Source organism: Anolis carolinensis, unplaced genomic scaffold, assembly GCF_035594765.1.
Source record: "Anolis carolinensis isolate JA03-04 unplaced genomic scaffold, rAnoCar3.1.pri scaffold_21, whole genome shotgun sequence".
NCBI lineage: Eukaryota > Metazoa > Chordata > Lepidosauria > Squamata > Dactyloidae > Anolis > Anolis carolinensis.
The window spans coordinates 332,797-354,322 of NW_026943831.1; the positions used below are offsets into that span (position 1 = coordinate 332,797).

Here is a 21,526-nt window from a genome sequence, read left to right on the forward strand (position 1 = left end):
TATATCTGGACTGTTTTTTTTCCCTCCATCCCTTAGCATATGTCATTCTTGCTGCTGTTATCAGATAATTAAATAAGATTTCTTTATTTTTTTTCCCTCTACGTTGTCATACATACCCAGGAGAAGGAACTTGGGGTCTAAACTAATCTTAATTTGAAGTCTTCTCTGTATATTCCTATGTATTTCTTTCCAGAATTCATTTGCTTTTGCACAAGTCCACCAACCATGGAAGTACGTGCCTTCCTTTTCACCACACTTCCAGCATTTATTTGAAGTATACTTATAGTATTTTGATAATTTCTGTAGGCAAACAGAATTCCCCCTCCCCCGCCAAAACAATCACTGAAAAATAAAAGCGTTGGCTAAGCAAAAATGTTGGATAATAAGGAGGGATTAAGGAAAAGCCTATTAAACATCAAATTACATTAAGATTTTACAAATGAAGCACCAAAACATCATGTTTTGCAACAAATCAACAGAAAAAGCAGTTCAATACATGGTATACTATATTTGTGAATTTAGCACCAAACATTGAACAGGGATATAGGGCAGTGTGGACTCAGATAACCCAGTTCAAAGCAGATATTGTGAGTTATTCTGCCTTGATATCCTGGGTTATATGGCTCTGTGAAAAGACCCTCAGGGCTCTTCCACACAGCCATATAACCCAGGATATCAAGGCAGATAATTAAAAGGCCATTGAAAGGGAATCTGGCCCCCGGTATTAAAAAAAACCCTCTAAAATCAGGACAATAAATAAAGAGCAACACTCTGAAAACAGGGGAAGTCCAGACAGTAAACCATCAGGGCCAGCTAACACCTCCCAACCAAGGATGCCCCCAGGGAGGAAGCAGCCGGGCTTTGAATCTGCAAGGCCATTAAATGCTAATCAGGTTGGCCAATTGCAACATTCACACTAGCCTCCATTCAGACAAGAGCTCTTTCTCCCACCCTGGACTTTACACAGATATATAAACCCCACTTACCTAGCTTCAACAGACCTCACAACCTCTGAAGGCCGCGAGGTCGGGCCCATGCTGCCCGGAAGGCCCAGGCCCGCCGGAAGGCCCAAGCGGGCGCAGGCTGAAGGAAGGCCTGAAGGAGAAGGAGGCAGGGGGTGGCGGCATCCTCCCGGGGGCCTCAACTGCGCCCCTGGGACAATGGCGCCACAGGCAAGTGCCTAAATCTCCTTGCAGTTGGACTGCCCCTGACTGCCCCCCCCCCCAAGAGAAGACCATCTAACCTCTGATTGAAGACCTCTGATGATTGAGAGTCCGCAACCTTCAAAGAGCTCTTACGCTTTTAAAAATGTAGGTGGAATCTCTCGCCTTGCAATTTGAATCTATTGGTTCATGCCCTCATCCCCGGCCTTCTAATGCCCCACCAGACTCCATCAGGAGTTCCCACCTCAGCTCTGCTTCTTCTGTGCTGAATCTGCCACAAGCTTCCTTCCAGCAATGCCTTACTGTCATCCAAAATTGGACCTTGAAAGGCCGGGGTTTGGGTAAATGACCTCTAGTATCCCCATTCAGCTTCAGAGGAGAAGCCCCTCCCACAAGTGGTGCTGCCCCTTCTTTTCCTCACCTCCTCACCATGGGCTGGAGATACCAGAAGGTCCTCCTTAGCCTCATCCTTGGACTGCCCTGGAGACTAGGACACAATGGAGCAAGGGCTTCAAATGACAGGAAAGAAGGGAGATTCCACCTGAACATGAGGAAGAACTTCATCACTGTGGGAGCTGTTCAGCAGTGGAACTCTCTGCCCCAGGGGAAGTATGGTGGAGGCTCCTTTTATGCAGAGGCTAGATGGCCATCTGTTGGGGGGGCCTTGAATGTGATTTTCCTGCTTCTTGGCAGAATGGGGTTGGACTGGAGGGCCCACCAGGTCTCTCCCAACTCTAGGATTCTATAATATCAACTTTGCTTTTGAAAGAGTCGCTGCAATGTTTTACGTATGTTTGCATTTTGCAGATAATTTCCATCTGGCCTCAATGCTTTCCCTTCATTGTCTGTCCCCACAGTTTTGCATAGCGTGGGCACACATGCAAACATACACGCATGCACATATTAAGTATCCTGCCACTCCCCAATAACACTATCTGGAGCTAATAAAGGGATACACAGACCTTCTCCAGGCAAGTCACACTCTCTCAGCCTCAGAGGAAGGCCATGGCGACACTCTACAAACAGGAAGGAAGGCAGCTTGACCGTCTGGCTTTCCTTTGAGGCTGAGAGAGTGAGACTTGCTTTGGAAAGGCCTTGGCAGCCTTTGTAGGATTCTGTGGAACTCCCTGCTATGAGCAGGGAGCATATGATGGATGGGAGTTTCTGAAAAGGAAGGCATCGGAGTAGGCATCCTCAAACTGTGGCCCTCCAGCTGTTTGGGCATCAAATTCCCAGAATTCCTGACCATTGAACAAGCTGGTGAGGGGTTCTGGGAGTTGGAGGTCCAAACAGCTGGAGGGCCGCAGTTTGAGGATGCCTGCATTGGAGGAACAGTTTCAAACATCTTCATTGAGGAGGAGAAATAGCAAGGGAAAACAAACAGAACGGACATCGAAGGAAGTGGCAACTGAGCTAAGATTTAAAAGAGACCTGCACAAGGAATCACCAAAGAGGAATTCAAACAAATAACCAACACATGAAGGGAAAAGGTTTGTAAGGCTAAGGCATAAAATGAGCTCAGATTTGCCAGAGAGATGAAAAACAATAAAAAGGGATTCTTATGTCAGTAGAAAAAGGAAGAGAAAGAATGGGCCTCTGCGAGGAGAAGGTGGTGAAATGCTAATGGGATAGATAGGGAAAAGGCCGAGCTGCTCAACACCTTCTTTGCCTCAGTCTTTTTTCTCCCAAAAGGAGATTAAGGTTCAGCTTGAGCAATACGGAGTGGACGAGGTAATAGGGAAACACAACCCAAAATAGGTAAAGAAGTAGTCCAGGAATACTTGGATACTCTAAACCAATCCAAGTCTCCAGGGCCAAATGAACTACATCCAAGGGTATTGAAGGAACTATCAGTAGATATTTCAGAACCACTGGCAGTCATCTTTGAGAATTATTGGAGAACAGAATTACCAGGAACCCTCGATGGCCTAGTGCACTAAAGCCTCGTGACTTGAAGGTTGGGTTGCTGACCTGAAAGCTGCCAGGTTCGAATCCCACCTGGGGAAAGCGCAGATGAGCTCCCTCTATCAGCTCCAGCTCCATGTGGGGACATGAGAGAAGCCTCCCACAAGGATGGTAAAACATCAAAACATCCAGGCGTCCCCTGGGCAACGTCCTTGCAGACGGCCAATTCTCTCACTCCAGAAGCAACTCCGGTTGCTCCTGACACGAAAAAAAAGGAAAATTCCCAGAAGACTGGAAGAGGGCAAATGTTGTCCCAGTCTTCAAGAAGGGGAAAAAAGAGGACCCAAACAATAACTGATGTCCAGTCAGCCTGACATCAAGACCAGAAAAGATCCTGGAGCAGATCATGAAGGAGGCGGCCTGCAACCACTTACAAAGGAATGCTGGGACCACTAAAAGTCAGCATGCATTTCTCAAAAATAAGTCATCTGATGCATCTTATCTCTTTTTCCGACAGATTTACATGCTTAGCAGATGCAGGGAATGCGGTGGGTGGAGCATCTCTTGATTTCAGGAAGGTCTTGGGCAAGGTCTCCCATAAAAGACCTTATTGCAAGCAGACAAGTCCAATGTGGGCTAAGCATGGCTACTAGACATGTCCAAAAAATCGTTTTGAATCGTATATCGGAATTATTTCAGATTGTTCTCGCTTTTTGATACGCATTCCGAGACATTGTCTCACAGCCCAACCAGCAATGTAATTCGAACCAATGTTGGCCCATTCTCTAATTGTCTCTTAATGTTTCGTTAATTCCCCCCCCCCCCATTTTAAAAAAAATATTTTAAAAAATATTTTATTTTTATTTTATTTTTTTGTTTCTGCAACCTACCTTGAATGGGAGCTTAGCGCAGCCTAACATGGCTGCCGCTCCCCGGCCAATCAGAAGCTTCCACTATGGATGCAAAGGTGGGGGCTAACATCCTCTGCGTCCACATGGAAGATTGCCATACAAGCCCTGTGTGTAGCGATTGTGCATGTGCGTCCACCATTTTAGAAACATTTAGAATCGTTACGAATTTTCGGAAATATTCGAAATTTTTGGGTGAAAAAAATCGGAAATACTTTCTATATCGAAGCGCCAGCGCCCCCTACTTTAGAAACGAGAATTGAAACATTTTTTTCCATTGATCGGACATGCCTAATGGCTACTATTAGATGGATCTGGAATTGGTTAAGTGATGGAACCCAAAGGGTACTTCTTCTCCCCAATGGTTCTTCTTCTTCATCCTGGAAAGAAGTGACGAGTGGAAGGCCATGAAGAGGGTTCAGTCCTGGGCTCACTTCTGTTCAGGATCTTTATTCATGACTTGAATGAAGGTTTAGAGAGCACACTGATTTAGTTTGCAGATGGGACCAAATTAGGATTTGTTTGTCTGTTGTGTCTCTGCTGGTATTGGAATCCCTCCACAACGCCTTAATGGACAACATCGGGGTCAGTTTGTTGTCGACCACGTTTTTAGGGGATCGGGCCCCTTAAGGAGAGAGCCGATCCGGTCCTGAGAGAACGGACCTTGGCGGAGCCGATAGGAAAATATGAGCCGCAATACAACCTGAAGCCGAAATGAAGAAGGTCCGCCAAAGTTGAAGGAAAATCCGCCAAGGAGTCTTTATTGAGCGATTCAGCTGAAAAGGACTCTAGTAGTGATCATTCAGTCTACTAGGGTACCATATAATCAAAATACAGCCATATTTATACAAAATTTCAGTCTGACAGCCCTTTGAATTTCCCGCCCCGCTCCCCCACCCATCTGATTGTTGATAGGCTAGAAGGTTGAACGAGGCGGGCTTCCGTTTCCCGCCTTGCTCTGTTGGCCCAATAGGGAGCTGCTTTTTGTCCCCACTCGAGCCAATCAGGAAGGAGAAGGCGGGAGTTATTGAAACAATGAAGTGACAGGGCAGGAAATATCATATTAATTCCTGCTAGACCGATTTCTAAAGGGATTAATGACAGCAATCAAGGGTTCCTGTCACGTATACAGATTTTAGATATGCCTTGGGGTGTCAGAGGTGGAAGTAAGGATGGGTAGTAATGAGCCATATTTACAGGCTCCACAGGGCGCCTTCCTGAGGTGTCCTGGAATTTCCTTAGGATGAGATATGACAATGTTTGCCTTGGGGGCGAATCACCTTTAATTCGGCGACTCAAGCCTTATATTGTCCATGCAATCTGAATTAGATTGGGTTAAGCTGTGGCAGATTATCCTTTTGTTTTTGGGAAGGGAAGCCTGGGTTATAGGAAATGAGATAAGTTCTGGGGTTCAGGTTGAGTTCAGAATATTCCCTATTTGATTTCATGACTTGGCAATTATATGAAATAAAATGAAAAATAAAATAAAGTTGGAATATAAACCCTGCTGGGAAAAATACATATTTTCCGGGGATCCCAAACAGTACAAATACATATAGGCAGACAGATAGATTTCATGGAAATAAGGGAGAATCCATAAAAGTGAGTTACATTGCATAAGGGGGAATCATGAATGATATAAACAATTGAAAAACATTTGATAAATACGAAGTTCATAACATCTGGGGAACCCAATATGGAAATTCATAAAAGTGGAGTTTTAGCAGCATGATTTTACAATTCATGAAGTTGTTATCTCTTGCCTCAGAGTGCAGGGATAATCCACAGTAAACTCCAGTAAAAAGTCTCAATCACCTTCTACTATAAATATATGGAATATAGAACATAAAGTCTTGACTTTTGAACTATCTTTTACAAAGTCCTGGGGGGGGGGGGGAGGGTGGTCATCTCGATCACAAGTTCAGACCCGGGACTCTCCCGTTGCCACTCCTTTTCTCTTGTATGATGTTTACCATCTTTGCTCAATGAAGAAGCCAGCAAAGCGTAGTGCATTCAAAGTCCTGGAGACTAGGACACGGAACAATGGCTTCAAACTACAGGAAAGGAGATTCCACCTGAACATCAGGAAGAACTTCCTCACTGTGAGAAGGGCTGTTCACCAGTGGAACTCTCTGCCCCAAGGGAGTGTGGTGGAGGCTCCTTCTTTGGAGGCTTTTAAGCAGAGGCTGGATGGCCATCTGTCGGGGGGGCTTTGAATGCGATTTCCTGCTTCTTGGCAGAATGGGGTTGGACTGGATGGCCCATGAGGTCTGTGATTCTATGACACTTTGGCTCAGTAAAGGTATTGTGGATTGTGGATGATGGGTTCTGCCTCTCACAGACAAATGGTCAGAGATGAGAACTCTGGATTGTTTTTAGGATTCATTCAGCACTTTAAGTATTACACCTGCTGTATAATTATCCCTCCCTGATAACTTGATATTGCTTTGCACCTTGGCCTGGATCTTTTGACCCAAATCGGGATTTTAATATTATTGTGTATATTGACTTTTATGACTGTTTTTAATCATGTTGAAATTTTACTGCTCGGTTTAATGTTTTATCTGATTTGTGCTGTCGTGTCTGGGCTTGGCCCCATGTAAGCCGCCCCGAGTCCCTCCGGGGAGATGGGGCGGGATATAAGAATACAATTATTATTATAATTATTAACTGCAAATGTGCCTTGTCCAAATGCTTCTTGAATCACAGGGTTGGAGGTTTTCTCCATACCTCACAACCTCTGAGGATGCCTGCCATAGATGTGGGCGAAACGTCAGGAGAGAATACTTCTGGAACATGGCCACACAGCCCAAAAGACATACAACCACCCTGTGATCCCGGCCATGAAAGCCTTCGACAACGCTTCTTGAATCCACCTGCCTTTCTCATTCATTTTTTAAGCTTTAGAAAAGAGTTGGGGTGGCTGACCGACCAACCAGCCAACCTTGCTCCTTCCTTCCTTCCTTCCTTCCTTCCTTCCTTCCTTCCTTCCTTCCTTCCTTCCTTCCTTCCTTCCTTCCTTCCTTCCTTCCTTCCTTCCTTCCTTCCCCGCGAGGTGGGATTTCCCTATTTAAAAGGGGAGGAGGCCAGGCTGCCGGGCTCCAACTTCTGCTTCTGTGTCACCACCATCGGCCACATCCTCTCTCCACTGAGAACTCGGCTCCACAAGCCCCACCAACTTCCCTCTCTCTGTGTGTACATGTCATTCCCCTTTGGGGTCCCACAGGATGCCCCAGGACGTGACCTATGCCGACCTGAAGTTCTCCCAGAGCCCCCCAGAAGGTAGGGAGATGGACTACCCCCTCCTCTACTGTCCCCTTCCTTTTAGCTCTTTTCTCCAGCCTATCTGGCCCCTGTATTGTCGAAGGCTTTCATGGCCAGGATCATTTGGTTGCTGTGAGTTTTCAGGACTGTCTGGCCACGTTCCAGCAGCATTTTCTCCTGACATTTTGCCTGCATCGATGGCTAATGGCATCTTCAGGAGTCTGTTGGAAAAGAGGCCAGTGGAGTATGTGTGTGTGTGTGTCTATCTCTATCTATCTATCTATCTATCTATCTATCTATCTATCTATCCATCCATCCATCCATCCATCCATCCATCCTCTATCTATCTGTCTGTCTGTCCGTCCGTCCGTCCGTCCGTCCGTCCATCTATCCATCCATCCATCCATCCATCCATCCATCCATCCATCCTCTGTCTATCTATCTATCTATCTATCTGTCTGTCTGTCTGTCTGTCTGTCCGTCCGTCCATCTATCCATCCATCCATCCATCCATCCATCCATCCTCTGTCTATCTATCTATCTATCTATCTGTCTGTCTGTCTGTCTGTCTGTCCGTCCGTCCATCTATCCATCCATCCATCCTCTATCTATCTATCTATCTATCCATCCATCCATCCATCCATCCATCCTCTATCTATCTATCTATCTATCTATCTATCTATCTATCTATCTAGTATCTATCTATCTATCCATCCATCCATCCATTCTCTATCCATCCATCCATCCTCTGTCTATCTATCTATCTATCTATCTATCTATCATCTATCTATCTATCTATCTATCTATCTATCCATCCATCCATCCATCCATCCATCCATCCATCCATTCTCTATCCATCCATCCATCCTCTATCTGTCTGTCTGTCTATCTATCCATCCATCCATCCATCCATCCATCCATTCTCTATCCATCCATCCATCCTCTATCTGTCTGTCTGTCTATCTATCCATCCATCCATCCATCCATCCATCTATCTATCTATCTATGTGTGGAATAATATCTAAAGTGAGAGTGGTGGTGTCGGCAGGTTTTTGAGTAATTACATTGGAATACCATCGATCTCTGGGCCTGAATATATTGCACAAGATTTATCTAGCCTGAAAGGATACACTTTAATATATTGGGTTTATGGTTCCCATCCCCTTGATCAGGTTGGGTAAGTGTTATTTATTGCTCTATAATGGTTACTAGCTGTGCCCAGCCACGTGTTGCTGTGGCGAAGTCTGGTGGTCTGGGAAATAAAGTACTGAGGAATTGGTGGTAGTTAAGGTCAAGGGTAAAGGTTTTCCCCAGACATTAAGTCCAGTCGTGTCTGACTCTGGGGGTTGGGGCTCATCTCCATTTCTAAGCCAAAGAGCCGGCGTTGTCCGTAGACACCTCCAAAGTCATGTGGGATGACTGCATGGAGCACCACAAAGCAGATAATATAAGATTATAATTGGGTTATATAGCTGTGTGGAAGGGCCTTGAGTCTACACTGCCATATAATCCAGTTCAAATCAGATAATCTGTATTTTATCGGCAGTGTGGAAGAGGCCTAAGTGAGGCCTAACTCTGACTGTCCCCTGGGATGAGTGGGTTGCTAGGAGACCAAGTGGGCAGAGCTTAGCCTTCTAACTGGCAGCAATTGGATAAAAACCATTATTCCTCTCCCTCTAATTAGGACTTTATTTTTCTTTTCTTTTTGTTGTATGAACGTAGAGGCATGGATGAGGGGTTGTGCTGCCAAGTTTAGTGTTTCTGGGATGTGTAGTTTTGTTGTTTTGTCCTAGGCCGAAATTTCATTACCCTTTTATATATATAGATTGTTTTACCTTGTTTAATAATGTGTTATTATGCTGCTATGTAATGTATGTGTTGTTTTTATTATTGGAAACCGCCCTGAGTCCCATCCGGGAGATAGGGCGGTATATAAATAAAGTATTATTATTATTATTATTATTTAGCAAACTTGAATAGTATTGAGTAGCCATGAAGCTGCACAATCGGTAGGAGTATCTGCATAGATTTCTAGAATCATAGAGTTGTAAGAGACCTCTAAAGGCCACCCAGTCCAACCCCATTCTGCCAAGAAGCAGGAAAATTGAATTCAAAGCACTCCTGACAGATGGCCATCCAGCCTCTTCTTCAAAGCCTCCAAAGAAGGAGCCTTCACCACACTTCACAGTAGAGAGTTCCACTGCTGAACAGCCCTCTCTCACAGTCAGGAAGTTCTTCCCCATGTTCAAATGGAATATCCTTTCCTGTAATTTGATTTAGAGTTAGCCTGGCTGTTGTTGCCTGGAGGCATCCTCTGTTTGGGAGGTGTTAACTGGCACTTGATTGTTTGTTGTTTGGATTTCTTCTGTTTCCAAGTGGTGTTCTTTCGATGGCCCCCCTGTGTACTTTGACATGGTGGTAGTCAAAGAGTTCCAGCATTTCTGTCTTCTCAAATAATACTCCGTGTCCAGGTTGGTTCACTTTCTGACCCCTTTCCCTCCTGCTGCCCCAGGGACACGTTTGGAGGACCTCACCTATGCGAACGTCCAAGCGTCCAGCCACCAGGAGCCAAAGAAAGGTGAGTAAGACTCCTGAGGCTAAGTTTGAGTCAGTTACAGTTGGAAGAGACCCTCCAAAGGGCCACCCAGTCCGACCCCATCCTGCCAGGCAGAAAGACACCATTCAAGCCCTTCTGACAGATGGCCAGCCAGTCTCTGCTTAGACCTTCAGAGAAGGAGACGGCACCAAACTCTGAAGCAGATTCTATGATTAAATGGCCAACTGTCTGGATGTTCTGTCTTTTTATTATCATTTCCGAAGTGTACACATTATGCTCATGGAGGGCATGAAACTGAAGAGGATGATGACATGGGTATGCTGATGACCCCTTGATTGACTTAAGCAGGCATGGGCAAACTTAAGCTGGTAGGCTGCTAGGAATTATGGGAGTTGAAGTCCAAAACACCGGGAGGGCCCAAGTTTGCCCATGGCTGCATTGTAACATGACTACTGGTACTATAGAAAGCCACCAAGTAACAGTAGTCGTTTTACACACTCTAATAATCGTAAAACACTCTGACGCTACACGGGGATAGAGTCTTACAATATTTGGCTCTATCAAAGCTCTTAACAAGCAATAGATATGTATAATTATACAGTAGAGTCTCACTTATCCAACGTTCTGGATTATCCAACGCATTTTTGTAGTCAATGTTTTCAATGCATTGTGATATTTTGGTGCTAAATTCGTAAATACAGTAATTACTACATAGCATTAATGTGTAATGAACTACTTTTTCTGTCATATTTGTTGTATAACATGATGTTTTGGTGCTTAATTTGTAAAACCAAAACCTATTTTGATATTTAATAGGCGTTTTCTTAATCTCTCCTTATTCTCCAACATATTCGCTTATCCAACATTCTGCCGGCCTGTTTATGTTGGATAAGTGAGACTCTACTGTATGTATGTAAAATTTATATAAAGTATACAAAGGTGACTTAATTATATAACATTTATCATAATCTTGCTTTTTTCTCTGAATGTATTTTTAGTCATTCAGTGCCGTTATGGACTGGTCTTTAAATGTTCTGCCTATATATTGTGCAAAAGGTTTCCAGCTGTTTTGAAAACATTGCATTGTTTTATTTCTAAGGAGACAAGTCAGTTTATCAAATTCTGCAAAGTTTAGCAGTTTGGTCAACCATTCACTTACAGGTGGAATAATACTTTTTTCCTAGTGTTTGCCATAAAACTATTCGGGCAGCTGTTATAGAGCATTTTGAGTACAAACCATATTTTTGTTACTGATGGCATCATTTGCTAATCCAAACAAGAATATCCTTGGTAAAAATCGTATTTTTTTTTTTTGCAAAATTCTTTTGATTGTGTCCTTAATAGCTGTCCAATGTGTATGGGCTTTAGGACAGGTCCACCACATGCGGGAAAAATTTCACTCCTTTTCTCTTAGGTTCTTTGAAATGTTTAGGTGGAATCTCTTTCCCTGCCATTTGAATCCATGGCTCCATTGTATCCTGGTCTCTGGAGCAAACGGAGGCCTGGAAATGGTGTGTATGTGTAGAATCATAGAATCATAGAATAGTAGAGTTGGCAGAGACCTCATGGGCCATCCAGTCCAACCCCATTCTGCCAAGAAGCAGGAAATCGCATTCAAAGCACCCCGACAGATGGCCATCCAGCCTCTGCTTCAAAGCCTCCAAAGAAGGAGCCTCCACCACACCCTGAGGCAGAGAGTTCCACTGCCGAACAGCCCTTCTCACAGTGAGGAAGTTCTTCCTGATGTTCAGGTGGAATCTCCTTCCTTTCCTGTAGTTTGAAGCCATTGTTCCCTTGCGTCCTAGTCTCCAGGGCAGCAGAAAACAATCTTGCTCCCTCTTCCCTATGACTTCCCTTCACGTATTTGTACATGGCTCTCATGTCTCCTCTCAGCCTTCTCTTCTGCAGGCTAAACATGCCCAGCTCTTTAAGCCGCTCCTCATAGGGCTTGTTCTCCAGACCCTTAATCATTTACTCACCCTCCTCTGGACGCTTTCCAGCTTGTCAACATCTCCCTTCAACTGTGGTGCCCAGAATTGGACACAGTGTGATTCCAGGTGTGGTCTGACCAAGGCAGAATAGAATAAGGGGGAGCAGGACTTCCCTGGATCTAGACGCTATTCCCCTCTTGATGCAGGACAGAATCCCGTTGGCTTTTTTAGCTGCTGCATCACATTGTTGGCTCATGTTTAACTTGTTCCCCACGAGGACTCCAAGGTCTTTTTCGCACACACTGCTGTCAAGCCAGGCATCGTCCCCCATTCTGTATCTTTGATTTCCATTTTTTCTGCCGAAGTGAAGTATCTTGCATTTGTCCCTGTTGAACTTCATTTTGTTCGTTTCGGCCAATCATCTCTCTAGTCTGTCAAGATCGTTTTGAATTCTGCTCCTGTCTTCTGGAGTGTTAGCTATCCCTCCCAGTTTGGTCCCGTCTGCAAACTTGATGATCGTGCCTTCTAACCCTTCGTCTAAGTCGTTAATAAAGATGTTGAACAGAACCGGGCCCAGGACGGAGCCCTGCTTGTGGCACTCCACTTGTCACTTCTTTCCATGATGAAGACGACGCATTGGTGAGAATCACCCTTTGGGTTCGTTCGCTTAGCCAATTGCAGATCCACCTCACCGTAGTTTTGTCTAGCCCACATTTTACTAGTGAGTTGGAAACGATCCTGTTTGATGGGTTGAGAGCAGCAGACCTGAAGAGCAACAGATAAGGGAAGTGGGGTTTGGGAAGGAAGACGTCCAGACATCTGTGCCTTCATCTGTGCGTCTTTGCAACACATATTGCATCACAATTCCGCTACAGCGACAGAGCTAGACGGAGCTTTTGGGTAACCAACCATCTTCCCAAATGGGCCAAACCACGTCTCCCTCTCCTGTCACATCTGACGGCAGCACCAAGTTGGGAAAGGTGCACCAAGTGCCCAAAAGGACAGGAAGGGAACCCAAAATGGCCTCAACAGATCGGAGGGCTGGGCCTAAGCTAACGAAAATAATTTTAACAGGGAGATAAAAATGCAATGCATAAATGTAGGATAGGGGAAATGTTGTTGTTGTTGTTGTTGTTGTTATAGTATGATACAGCAAACGAGATCTATATAGAATCATAGAATAGTAGAGTTGGAAGAGACCTCATGGGCCATCCAGTCCAACCCCCTGCCAAGAAGCAGGAAATCGCATTCAAAGCATTTGAATGCTGGATTTCTTATCACAGAATCACAAGTCAAACACTTCCCAAGCATTTAGGTCTGTGTGATGTATTTTCGAATGATGCACGCAGATTCCAGTCGGGTGGTCTTTTGCAGTTGGCAGATCGTAATTTTGTCAATGTTTATTGTTTCCATCATCATCAGCATTATTATTATTATTATTATTATTATTATTATTATTATTATTATTATTATCGACACAATGACATTATATGACACAGCAAACAAGATAGACATGCTGGATTTCATATCACAAAATCCCAAGTCGAACACTTCCCAAGTGTCTAGGACTGTGTGATGTATTATTATTATTATTATTATTATTATTATTATTATTATTATTATTATGACACAGCAAACAAGATAGACATGCTGGATTTCGTTTCGCAAAACCACAAGTCGAACCCTTCCCAAGTGTCTAGGACTGTGTGATGTATTTTCGGATGATGCGTGCAGATCCCAATTGGGTGGCCTATTGCAGTTGGCAGATCGTAATTTTGTCAATGTCTATTGTTTCGAAATGCCGGCTGAGATCTTTTGGCACGGCACCCAATATGCCCATCACCACCGGGACCACCTGCGCTGGTTTCTGCCAGAGTCTTTGAAGTTCAATCTTGAGGTCCTGAGAGCGGCTGAGTTTTTCCTGTTGTTTTTCATCAATGCGACTGTCACCTGGGATGGCGACATCAATGATCCAAACCTTTTTCTTTTCCACAACTGTGATGTCTGGTGTGTTGTGTTCCAGAACTTTGTCAGTCTGGATTCGGAAGTCCCACAGTATCTTTGCGTGCTCATTTTCCAATACTTTTGCAGGTTTGTGATCCCACCAGTTCTTTACTGCTGGGAGGTGGTACTTGAGGCATAAGTTCCAATGAATCATTTGGGCCACATAGTTGTGCCTCTGTTTGTAGTCTGTCTGTGCAATTTTCTTACAGCAGCTGAGGAGATGATCAATGGTTTCGTCGGTTTCCTTGCACAGTCTGCATTTTGGGTCATCAGCTGATTTTTCAATCTTGGCCTTAATTGCCTTTGCTCTGATGGCCTGCTCCTGGGCTGCAAGGATCAGGCCTTCTGTCTCCTTCTTCAGGGTCCCATTCGTGAGCCAGAGCCAGGTCTTCTATTATTATTATTATTATTATTATTATTATTATTATTATTATTATTATTAATGGCCTTTGTCCTGATGTCTTGCTCCTGGGCTGCAAGGATCAGGCCTTCTGTCTCCTTCTTCAGGGTCCCATTTGTGAGCCAGAGCCAGGTCGTCTCCTTATCAGCTTTTCCTTCAATTTTGTCAAGGAACTTTCCATGCAATGATTTGTTGTGCCAGCTGTCAGCTCTAGTTTGTAGTGTGGCTTTCTTTTACTGGTTTTTTGTCTGCTGTGCTTTGAGGAGTTTCTGATTTTTGACTTCAATCAAAGCAGGTTCTTCACTTTGCTTGACATCTTCTGCCAGGGCATGTTCTTCTTCTTTGACTGCTTGCTTTACTTGTAAGAGTCCTCTGCCCCCTGATCTTCTAGGCAGATATAGCCGGTCAACATCACTGCGAGGGTGCAGGGAATGATGAATGGTCATGAGTTTTCTTGTTTTTCTGTCCAAATTGTCCAGTTCCACCTGTGTCCAATTTATAATGCCAGCAGTATATCTTATGACAGGTATGGCCCAGGTGTTTATGGCCTTGATGGTGTTGCCTCCATTGAGCTTGCTTTTGAGAATTTTTCTGACCCTTTGTGTGTATTCTTTGCTGACCACAGTCTTCACATGTTCATGCTTGATGTTGTCCAGCTGTAGTATGCCCAGATATTTATAGGCCTCTGGCTGGTGACACTTTATTGTTTGGCCATTGGGCATATTTATGCCCTCACTTTCTTGCACAACCAAGTGCACCTAACCCATTAGCATTATGGAGAATCAAACCCAAACGAAGTCTATTCTGGCTCGATAAAAAGGACCGCGGTGGATGCTGCTGATTCTGGACATCCATCGACAAGTGGGCTACGGAATCATCAAAACCCAAATGAACAGTCACAGAAGCGGCAGAAATATACAATGCCAGAAAACCGCATTATTATTATTATTATTATTATTATTATTATTATTATTATTAGCATCATCAGCATCAGCATAATCATAATCATCATAATTATTTATTATCCTGCTTTTGATTTCCATAAGGAAACTCACATTAAAAGTATTACAATACAAGTTGTCTTGAATACAGTCCATGTGAAAGGGGATCTAGGAGTTTTGCTAGAGTACGAGCTGAACATGAGCCAACAGTGGGATGCAGCAGCTAAAACAGCCAAGGCCATTCTGGGCTGAATCAATGAGAGTTGGTACTATCTCGATGGAGGGAAATCATCGTCCCCCTCTCGTTTACTTTGGTCAGACCTCACCTGGAATAATGATCCTGTGCCCAGTTCTGGGCAAAGCAGTTCAAGGAGGGAATGGGCAAGATGGAAGGGGTCCAGAGAACGGTGGCCAAAATGAGGACAGGCCTGGAAGCCGTGAATCCCCTCCGAGGAGCGGCTTAAGGAGCTATAGGGGAGGGTTTGGTTTGGAGAAAAGAAGGCAGAGAGGAGGGGACACGAGAGCCATGCTTAAATATCAGAAAGGAGGTCAAGGCCCGGGCTGTGGTGCAGGCTGGTGAGCAGCCTGCTGCAGCCAGCTGCAACAAATCACTCTGACCAAGAGGTCATGAGTTCGAGCCTCCATTTGTCTCTGTCTTTGTTCTATGTTAAGGCATTGAATGTTTGCCTTATATGTGTAATGTGAGCCGCCCTGAGTTCCCTTCGGGGTGAGAAAGGCAGAATATAAATACTGTAAATAATAAATAAATAAGGCTTGGTGTCTGCTGCCCCAAAGACTGGGACTCAATGAAGGCAAGGGTTCAAATGGGATGAACATTAGGAACATGAGGAAGAACTTCCTCACTGTGAGAGCTGTTCAGCAGTGGAACTCTCTGCTGCGGAGTGTGGTGGAGGCTCCTTCTTTGGAGGCTTTTAAGCAGAGGCTGGATGGCCATCTGTTGGGAATGCTTTGGATGTGATTTCCTGCTTCTTGGTAGAATGGGGTTGGACTGGATGGCCCGTGAGGACTCTTCCAACTCTAGGATTTTGAATCCTTTGAAGAGTCTAAAGGGACTTCACCGGGGCCTTCAGAAGAGCCTCCTCAGTGCAAGTGCTGAACCCACAAAAGGAAATATGCACAAAAGAGAAAAGAGGAACCAGAGCGCATGATGCAATGCGGACACGGGCAGATGGATTCCCGTCAGAAGGGCCCCGGGGAGTGTGCAGCGGGGATTCCCCCACCCGTCCCCTGCCCACAGCATGTGAGCATGTCTACATGTATGCGCGCGTGTGTGTGTGTGTGTGTGTGTATGTGTGGGTGCTCTTCCACTTTTGCAAGGGGGAAGATGGTCTGGACTGGGCGGAGCACCCTGCACCCAATAAACCTTTCAATGCAATTAATTGTAGACACAAGGAGAGCGCTTCCTTAGGCGATCCGTCATAGCTTGAGGATGATGGGCCTCCAAGTGTAGTGTCTTGGTGGTGGATGCATAGGTGGCTGTGGAGCTCTATTCTTGATCCGCATGTTCTTCCACAGTCGGACCTCCAGTTGAGCGCTCTAACTGGAGGTCAGCTGTGACCAGTAGTGCTGTGGAATTGGAAGAGGCATGAATGGAGGGCGAAAGGGAGAAACGTGCCAAGAGGAAGAAGGCGGGACGGTCAGGGTTGGCTTGATGCGCCTTCTTCCTTTTGGCACGTTTCTCCCTTTCGCCCTCCATTCGTGCCTCTTCCAATTCCACAGCACTGCTGGTCACAGCTGACCTCCAGTTACAGTGCTCAAGGGCCAGAGCTTCCCAGTTCTTTCTCGGTTTTTAAGGTTGGTGTAAAGATGTCATGATCATTGTGTTTTATTCATGATTGTTATGTTTAGGTTGACTGTTTAAAGTTATATATTTCAGCTATTCTTATACAGAAGCTGGGAGCCTCTAAGGCATGGCCAGGAAAAGGGGCGTGGCTTCACCTTGCTGGTGGAAGCCTTGGAATTCAAAATTTAGCAGTTGGAATTTGGCAGTTGGGGGTTTGTCGGTTGAGCAGAGCAGTTGGTTCTGTTCAGTGAGAAAGGAGTGTGATCGAAAAAAAAGAGATTGTGGGAGGAAGTTGAGCAGCTAGAGAGTTTTAGCGGAGAAGGGCTAAAATTAAAGTTGCTGAGCCTTTAGTAGGAATAACTAAAGAGCTGAGGTTACATCCCTAAGTCATAGAAGGACTAGGGTTAACCAGTTAAACTCCCCAGTCCAAGTTTGATCGGGTACAGATCAATTAAGTTCAAGAAGGACAGTATTCCTAACTGAAAGAAACAAGTCTTATAAAGCTAATACCATACTAAGCTCAGTGAAACGATTGAAAAGTCTTGCAACACTTACTGTACAGAAGTAACATCGTTCAACTTAAGTTATAACATTCTTGCAACCATCAAGCTTTGTGCTATAAATAAACAAGTTACTGTTTCTTCAAATGTTGCTTATTATTTGAGCAAAGCATCTTTCAAAGGTGGTGGCAGCGACAACATTGAAAAGTAGGATACATAGAGGTAGAAGTTGAATCCTTCGCAATTTGGTGGCAGAGGTGGGATCCAAAAAGGTTCTATCCCTGTCATCACATCAAGTCATCACATAATTGGTGGCAGCGGTGGGATCTGAAGGGATTCCATTCTCTGCCACGTCAAGTCTTCACAGTTGGTCTTTAGCCCATCTTTCAATTTCTTTTCCATTACGTTTCCCATTCTTGAGTTGGGAGTAGAGGAACTGCTTTGGGAGATGGTAATCTTTGGGCATTTGGACAATGTGGCCAGTCCAGCGGAGTTGATGCCGTATGTATTTATTTATTTATTTATTTATTTCAATTATTTATACTCGTAGGAGCATTGCTTCGATGCTGGTGGTCTTTGCTTCTTCCAGCACGCTGGGATTTGTCGACCTGTCTTCTCCCAAGAGATTTGTAGGATTTTTCAGAGGCAACGTTGGTGGAATTGATGTGGAACTGAAAAATATGGATTTTTTTAGACATATATTGTATGCACATTAGAAGCACTGAAATGTAGAAAAATCAGACTCTCTCTGTGTTAGATTTTAGGGATGCACAAGCTGACAGGACAGGGGGGAGAAGGGGGGCCTGTTATCTATACATTCCAGTGTGAATTGGTTCCTAAGCACAGCTTAATGGAAGAGCTGACTTCTCCCCCTCCCTTTTTGACAAGGCAAAAGTAGGCCTCTTGATGGATTTCTCGTGGTGTCTGTGACTTACTACACGCTTTTAAGAGTGGTTAGATAGGAAAATCCTGATTGTGCATATTTATGCCCATGTATGTAAGCATGTGAAGTGACGTACTAATGACAAGATGTATGTAAAAGCATGTTCTTTGTCTGAAAATGTATAAAAGGCGAGTCCACGCCTTGATTGTCTCTCTGGAAAGCTTTTAGGAAGAGATTCCACTTCCAGGGACTCAGCTGAAATAATAAACCAGGCCTCTCAGAAGGATCTCTCTTGCGTTATCTCTCCCTTCATCTACAACAGAATCATTCCAGATGTTGAGTGTGATGTCTGTATATGGTCCACATTTCGCAAGCGTAGAGCAGGGTTGGAGGACAATGGCTTTGTAAACAAGCACCTTGGTCTCCCTACGATCATCAAACACTCTCTGCTTCATTCTGAAAAATGCTGCACTCGCAGAGCTCAGGCAGTGATGTATTTCAGTGTCAATGTTGACTTTTGTGGAGAGGGGGCTGCCAAGATAGTGGAAATGGCCAATATTTTCTAACGTTACACCATTAAGCTGTATTCTTGGCCTTGCAGAGGGATTGGATGGTGCCTGTTGGAAGAGCACTTTGGTTTTCTCGATGTTCAGTGAGAGGCCGAGCTTCTCGTCTGCTTCTGCGAAGGTGTTGAGAGTGGCTTGTAGGTCTCCTTCTGAATGCGCACAGACTACGTTGTCATCGGCATATTGGAGTTCTATAACAAATATTATTGTGACCTTGTTATTGTTGTCTTTGTATTACAAGTAGGGTAATGTGATGAACCATGGGCCTTGTAGTCCTGCTCAGGACATTGTAATCCCTGATGAAGATGAAAACTTGGGTTTTTTACCTTCCCAGTCTGAACTGGATTCCTCTCAGCCAGATACTTCCCAGGCAGATCTGGAAACCTTGCACCTGCAAGAAAGTTGTCTCCCAGAAGTATGTCAAACAACCCCAGAGCCTTCTTCTCCCGTGTTCTTGCGCCGGGAGTTTTGTAAACAACAGAGAAGTTTGGATTCAGCTTCGCGCAGGAGTGCGAGGATAGCAGCTAAGAATGTTGCCAATTAACATTGGTTCTCGTGAGAATCTTTAAGGAGTTTAACATCTGGTCTCAGAGTTTAGCTTTCGTTTCTGATTCCCAGAGAACCGCTCTGGTGAGAAAGTTGGACTCTATATAGGTGTTTTGCCCGCGTAGCAACTTCGCGGAGTCAATTCGTCAGCCTGCGGAGCGAGTTGTGTCTGGACAGCGCGCTCCGATTCAAGCCTCGCTTCAGCTCAAGCCTTGCCTTGCTATCCAGCCTTCGCCTTGCTTCCCAGCCTTGTTTACCTACGGACTTTGCCTTGTTTCCCAGGACTAATCCTTGCCTTGTTTCACGGATTTTACCAAGTTATTCCACGGACCTTGTTCTTGTTCTTAGTTACCTTGTTCCACGTTCAAGCCTTGTTTCTAGTATCAAGTTATTTCCTAGCCACGCTCAAGTTTTATGGACTAAAGGACCTTGTCATCTCCCCTCACTTTGCTTGGCAAAGTGAGTGTTTCGGTTATTGGATTACAACTTTGGACCTTAATATTTCTTATTGGACATTGCTTTTTTGGACTAATTCTGACCTTTCCTGAAGGGTCTAATTCTGGACTATTTTCTATACTTGTTTTTATTAACTTTATATATTCCTTCAATAAAGATATTAGTTAGATTCTGGCCTCTGTGTATGGTTATTGGTGCCTCTGCCGCCTGGGTCGTGACAGTTTGACTCCGCCACCCATAAGCACCAACTAACCGAGGCCAGGATGTCTACCGGAGCCGCGCCGGCTGGACAGCCGCTCAGCTACACCATCAGCAAGGACGAAGTGGACCGCATCCGTGACAGACTCAACGCGCAGGATGGAGAAATAAAAGGGTTGAGGGAGCGCGGAGTTCGCCTCCCGGCCATGGCGTTGCCTACCAAGTTTTCTGGAGAAGCTGCTAAGGTTCATGTTTTCCGCCGCCAATGTCAAGCTTATCTAGAGGCCCGTGATGCCGAGTTTCCCCAAGAAGACATCAAGGTGGCGTGGGTCTACAGTCTTCTAGATGGACCAGCGGCTAGCTGGGCGACGGCCCTGTTTGATCAAGCCTCCCCCCACCTAAATTCAGCACAACGCTTCTTGGATCACCTTAAGGAGACCTGGGGAATCGAGGACAATTTGGAGGCAGCCGGTCACAAACTCCGGCGCCTCCTTCAAGGAGACAGACCCATGTCTCAGTACATAGCCGAGTTCCGCGTGCTGGCCCACAACACCGGCTGGAACGATGTAGCCCTCAGAGGACAATTTCGGGAGGGTCTCAACATTGAAATGCTGGAAGAAATCTCCAAGGTGGATCCTCCCCAGACCCTCGAGGCACTCATTGATCAATGTTTACGGGCTGAAGTCATGATTGCCAACAGGAAACAATGGGTTCGAGGCCAGGGCGGTAGAGCCGGGGCAAAACCCCCCGCTCCCGCCAGTGTTCAGCCACGTCCGGTGTGGAGACCCCCGCCGCCAACCCCATACCCCAGAGGAGGCGAGGAGGTGCCGATGCAGTTGGGCAATGTGCGTCCCAGACTAGATGCCGCCGAGAAGGCCCGTCGTCAACGCTTGAACCTCTGCTGGTACTGCGGGAACGGGGGCCACTTCGCCAGAGAGTGCCCAGCCAAAGGGAAGCCTGCCGCCCGTCTTGCGGCGGCGTCCTCCACGGAGTCGAAGGTGTCTGAGCCGACTGGCACACAGCCGGCGGGGGAAGCCAACGACCGGGTGTAGAGAGGCTCGCCAACCCGGTCAAAAAATCCATCCAAGAGCCGCCAACCGGGGTCCTGTTCCTTCTCGTGGTCACATTATGGTCAGCAAAAAGGGGACCCGTCATGATCCACGCCATGATAGACTCTGGAGCTACCAACAATTTCATCGATAGAGAGTATGCCGACTCTCTGGGATTACAATATCATGATTTCAAGAATGCCCGTGTGGTGCAAGCCATAGACGGCCGTCCCCTCAAGACGGGCCCCGTAAGCCAGTGGTCGGAACCCACCAGGATGTGGATAAGGGAACATATGGAAGAGATTTCCTTCTTTGTTACCGAGGTTCCCCATTTCCCTGTGATTTTGGGAATTCCATGGCTGACTCTCCACGACCCTAACATCTCCTGGTCCAACAGAGAACTGCAGTTTGCTTCACCGTACTGCCAAAACCATTGCCTCGTAGCCAAGGT

At 45.4% G+C, this 21,526-nt stretch overlaps 1 protein-coding gene across 1 annotated transcript in view; it reads left to right on the forward strand.

The window, feature by feature from the left end:
* The first annotated feature begins 7,067 nt into the window (after positions 1–7,067).
* The window catches only part of LOC103281034 (C-type lectin domain family 7 member A), a 31,901-nt gene continuing 17,442 nt past the window's right edge, over positions 7,068–21,526 (forward strand). The window contains exons 1-2 of the mRNA XM_008121691.3: positions 7,068–7,258; positions 9,753–9,818. Coding sequence (XP_008119898.2) covers positions 7,204–7,258; positions 9,753–9,818 — 121 coding nt within the window. The 5' untranslated portion in view covers positions 7,068–7,203. The remainder of the gene's footprint in view (positions 7,259–9,752; positions 9,819–21,526) is intronic.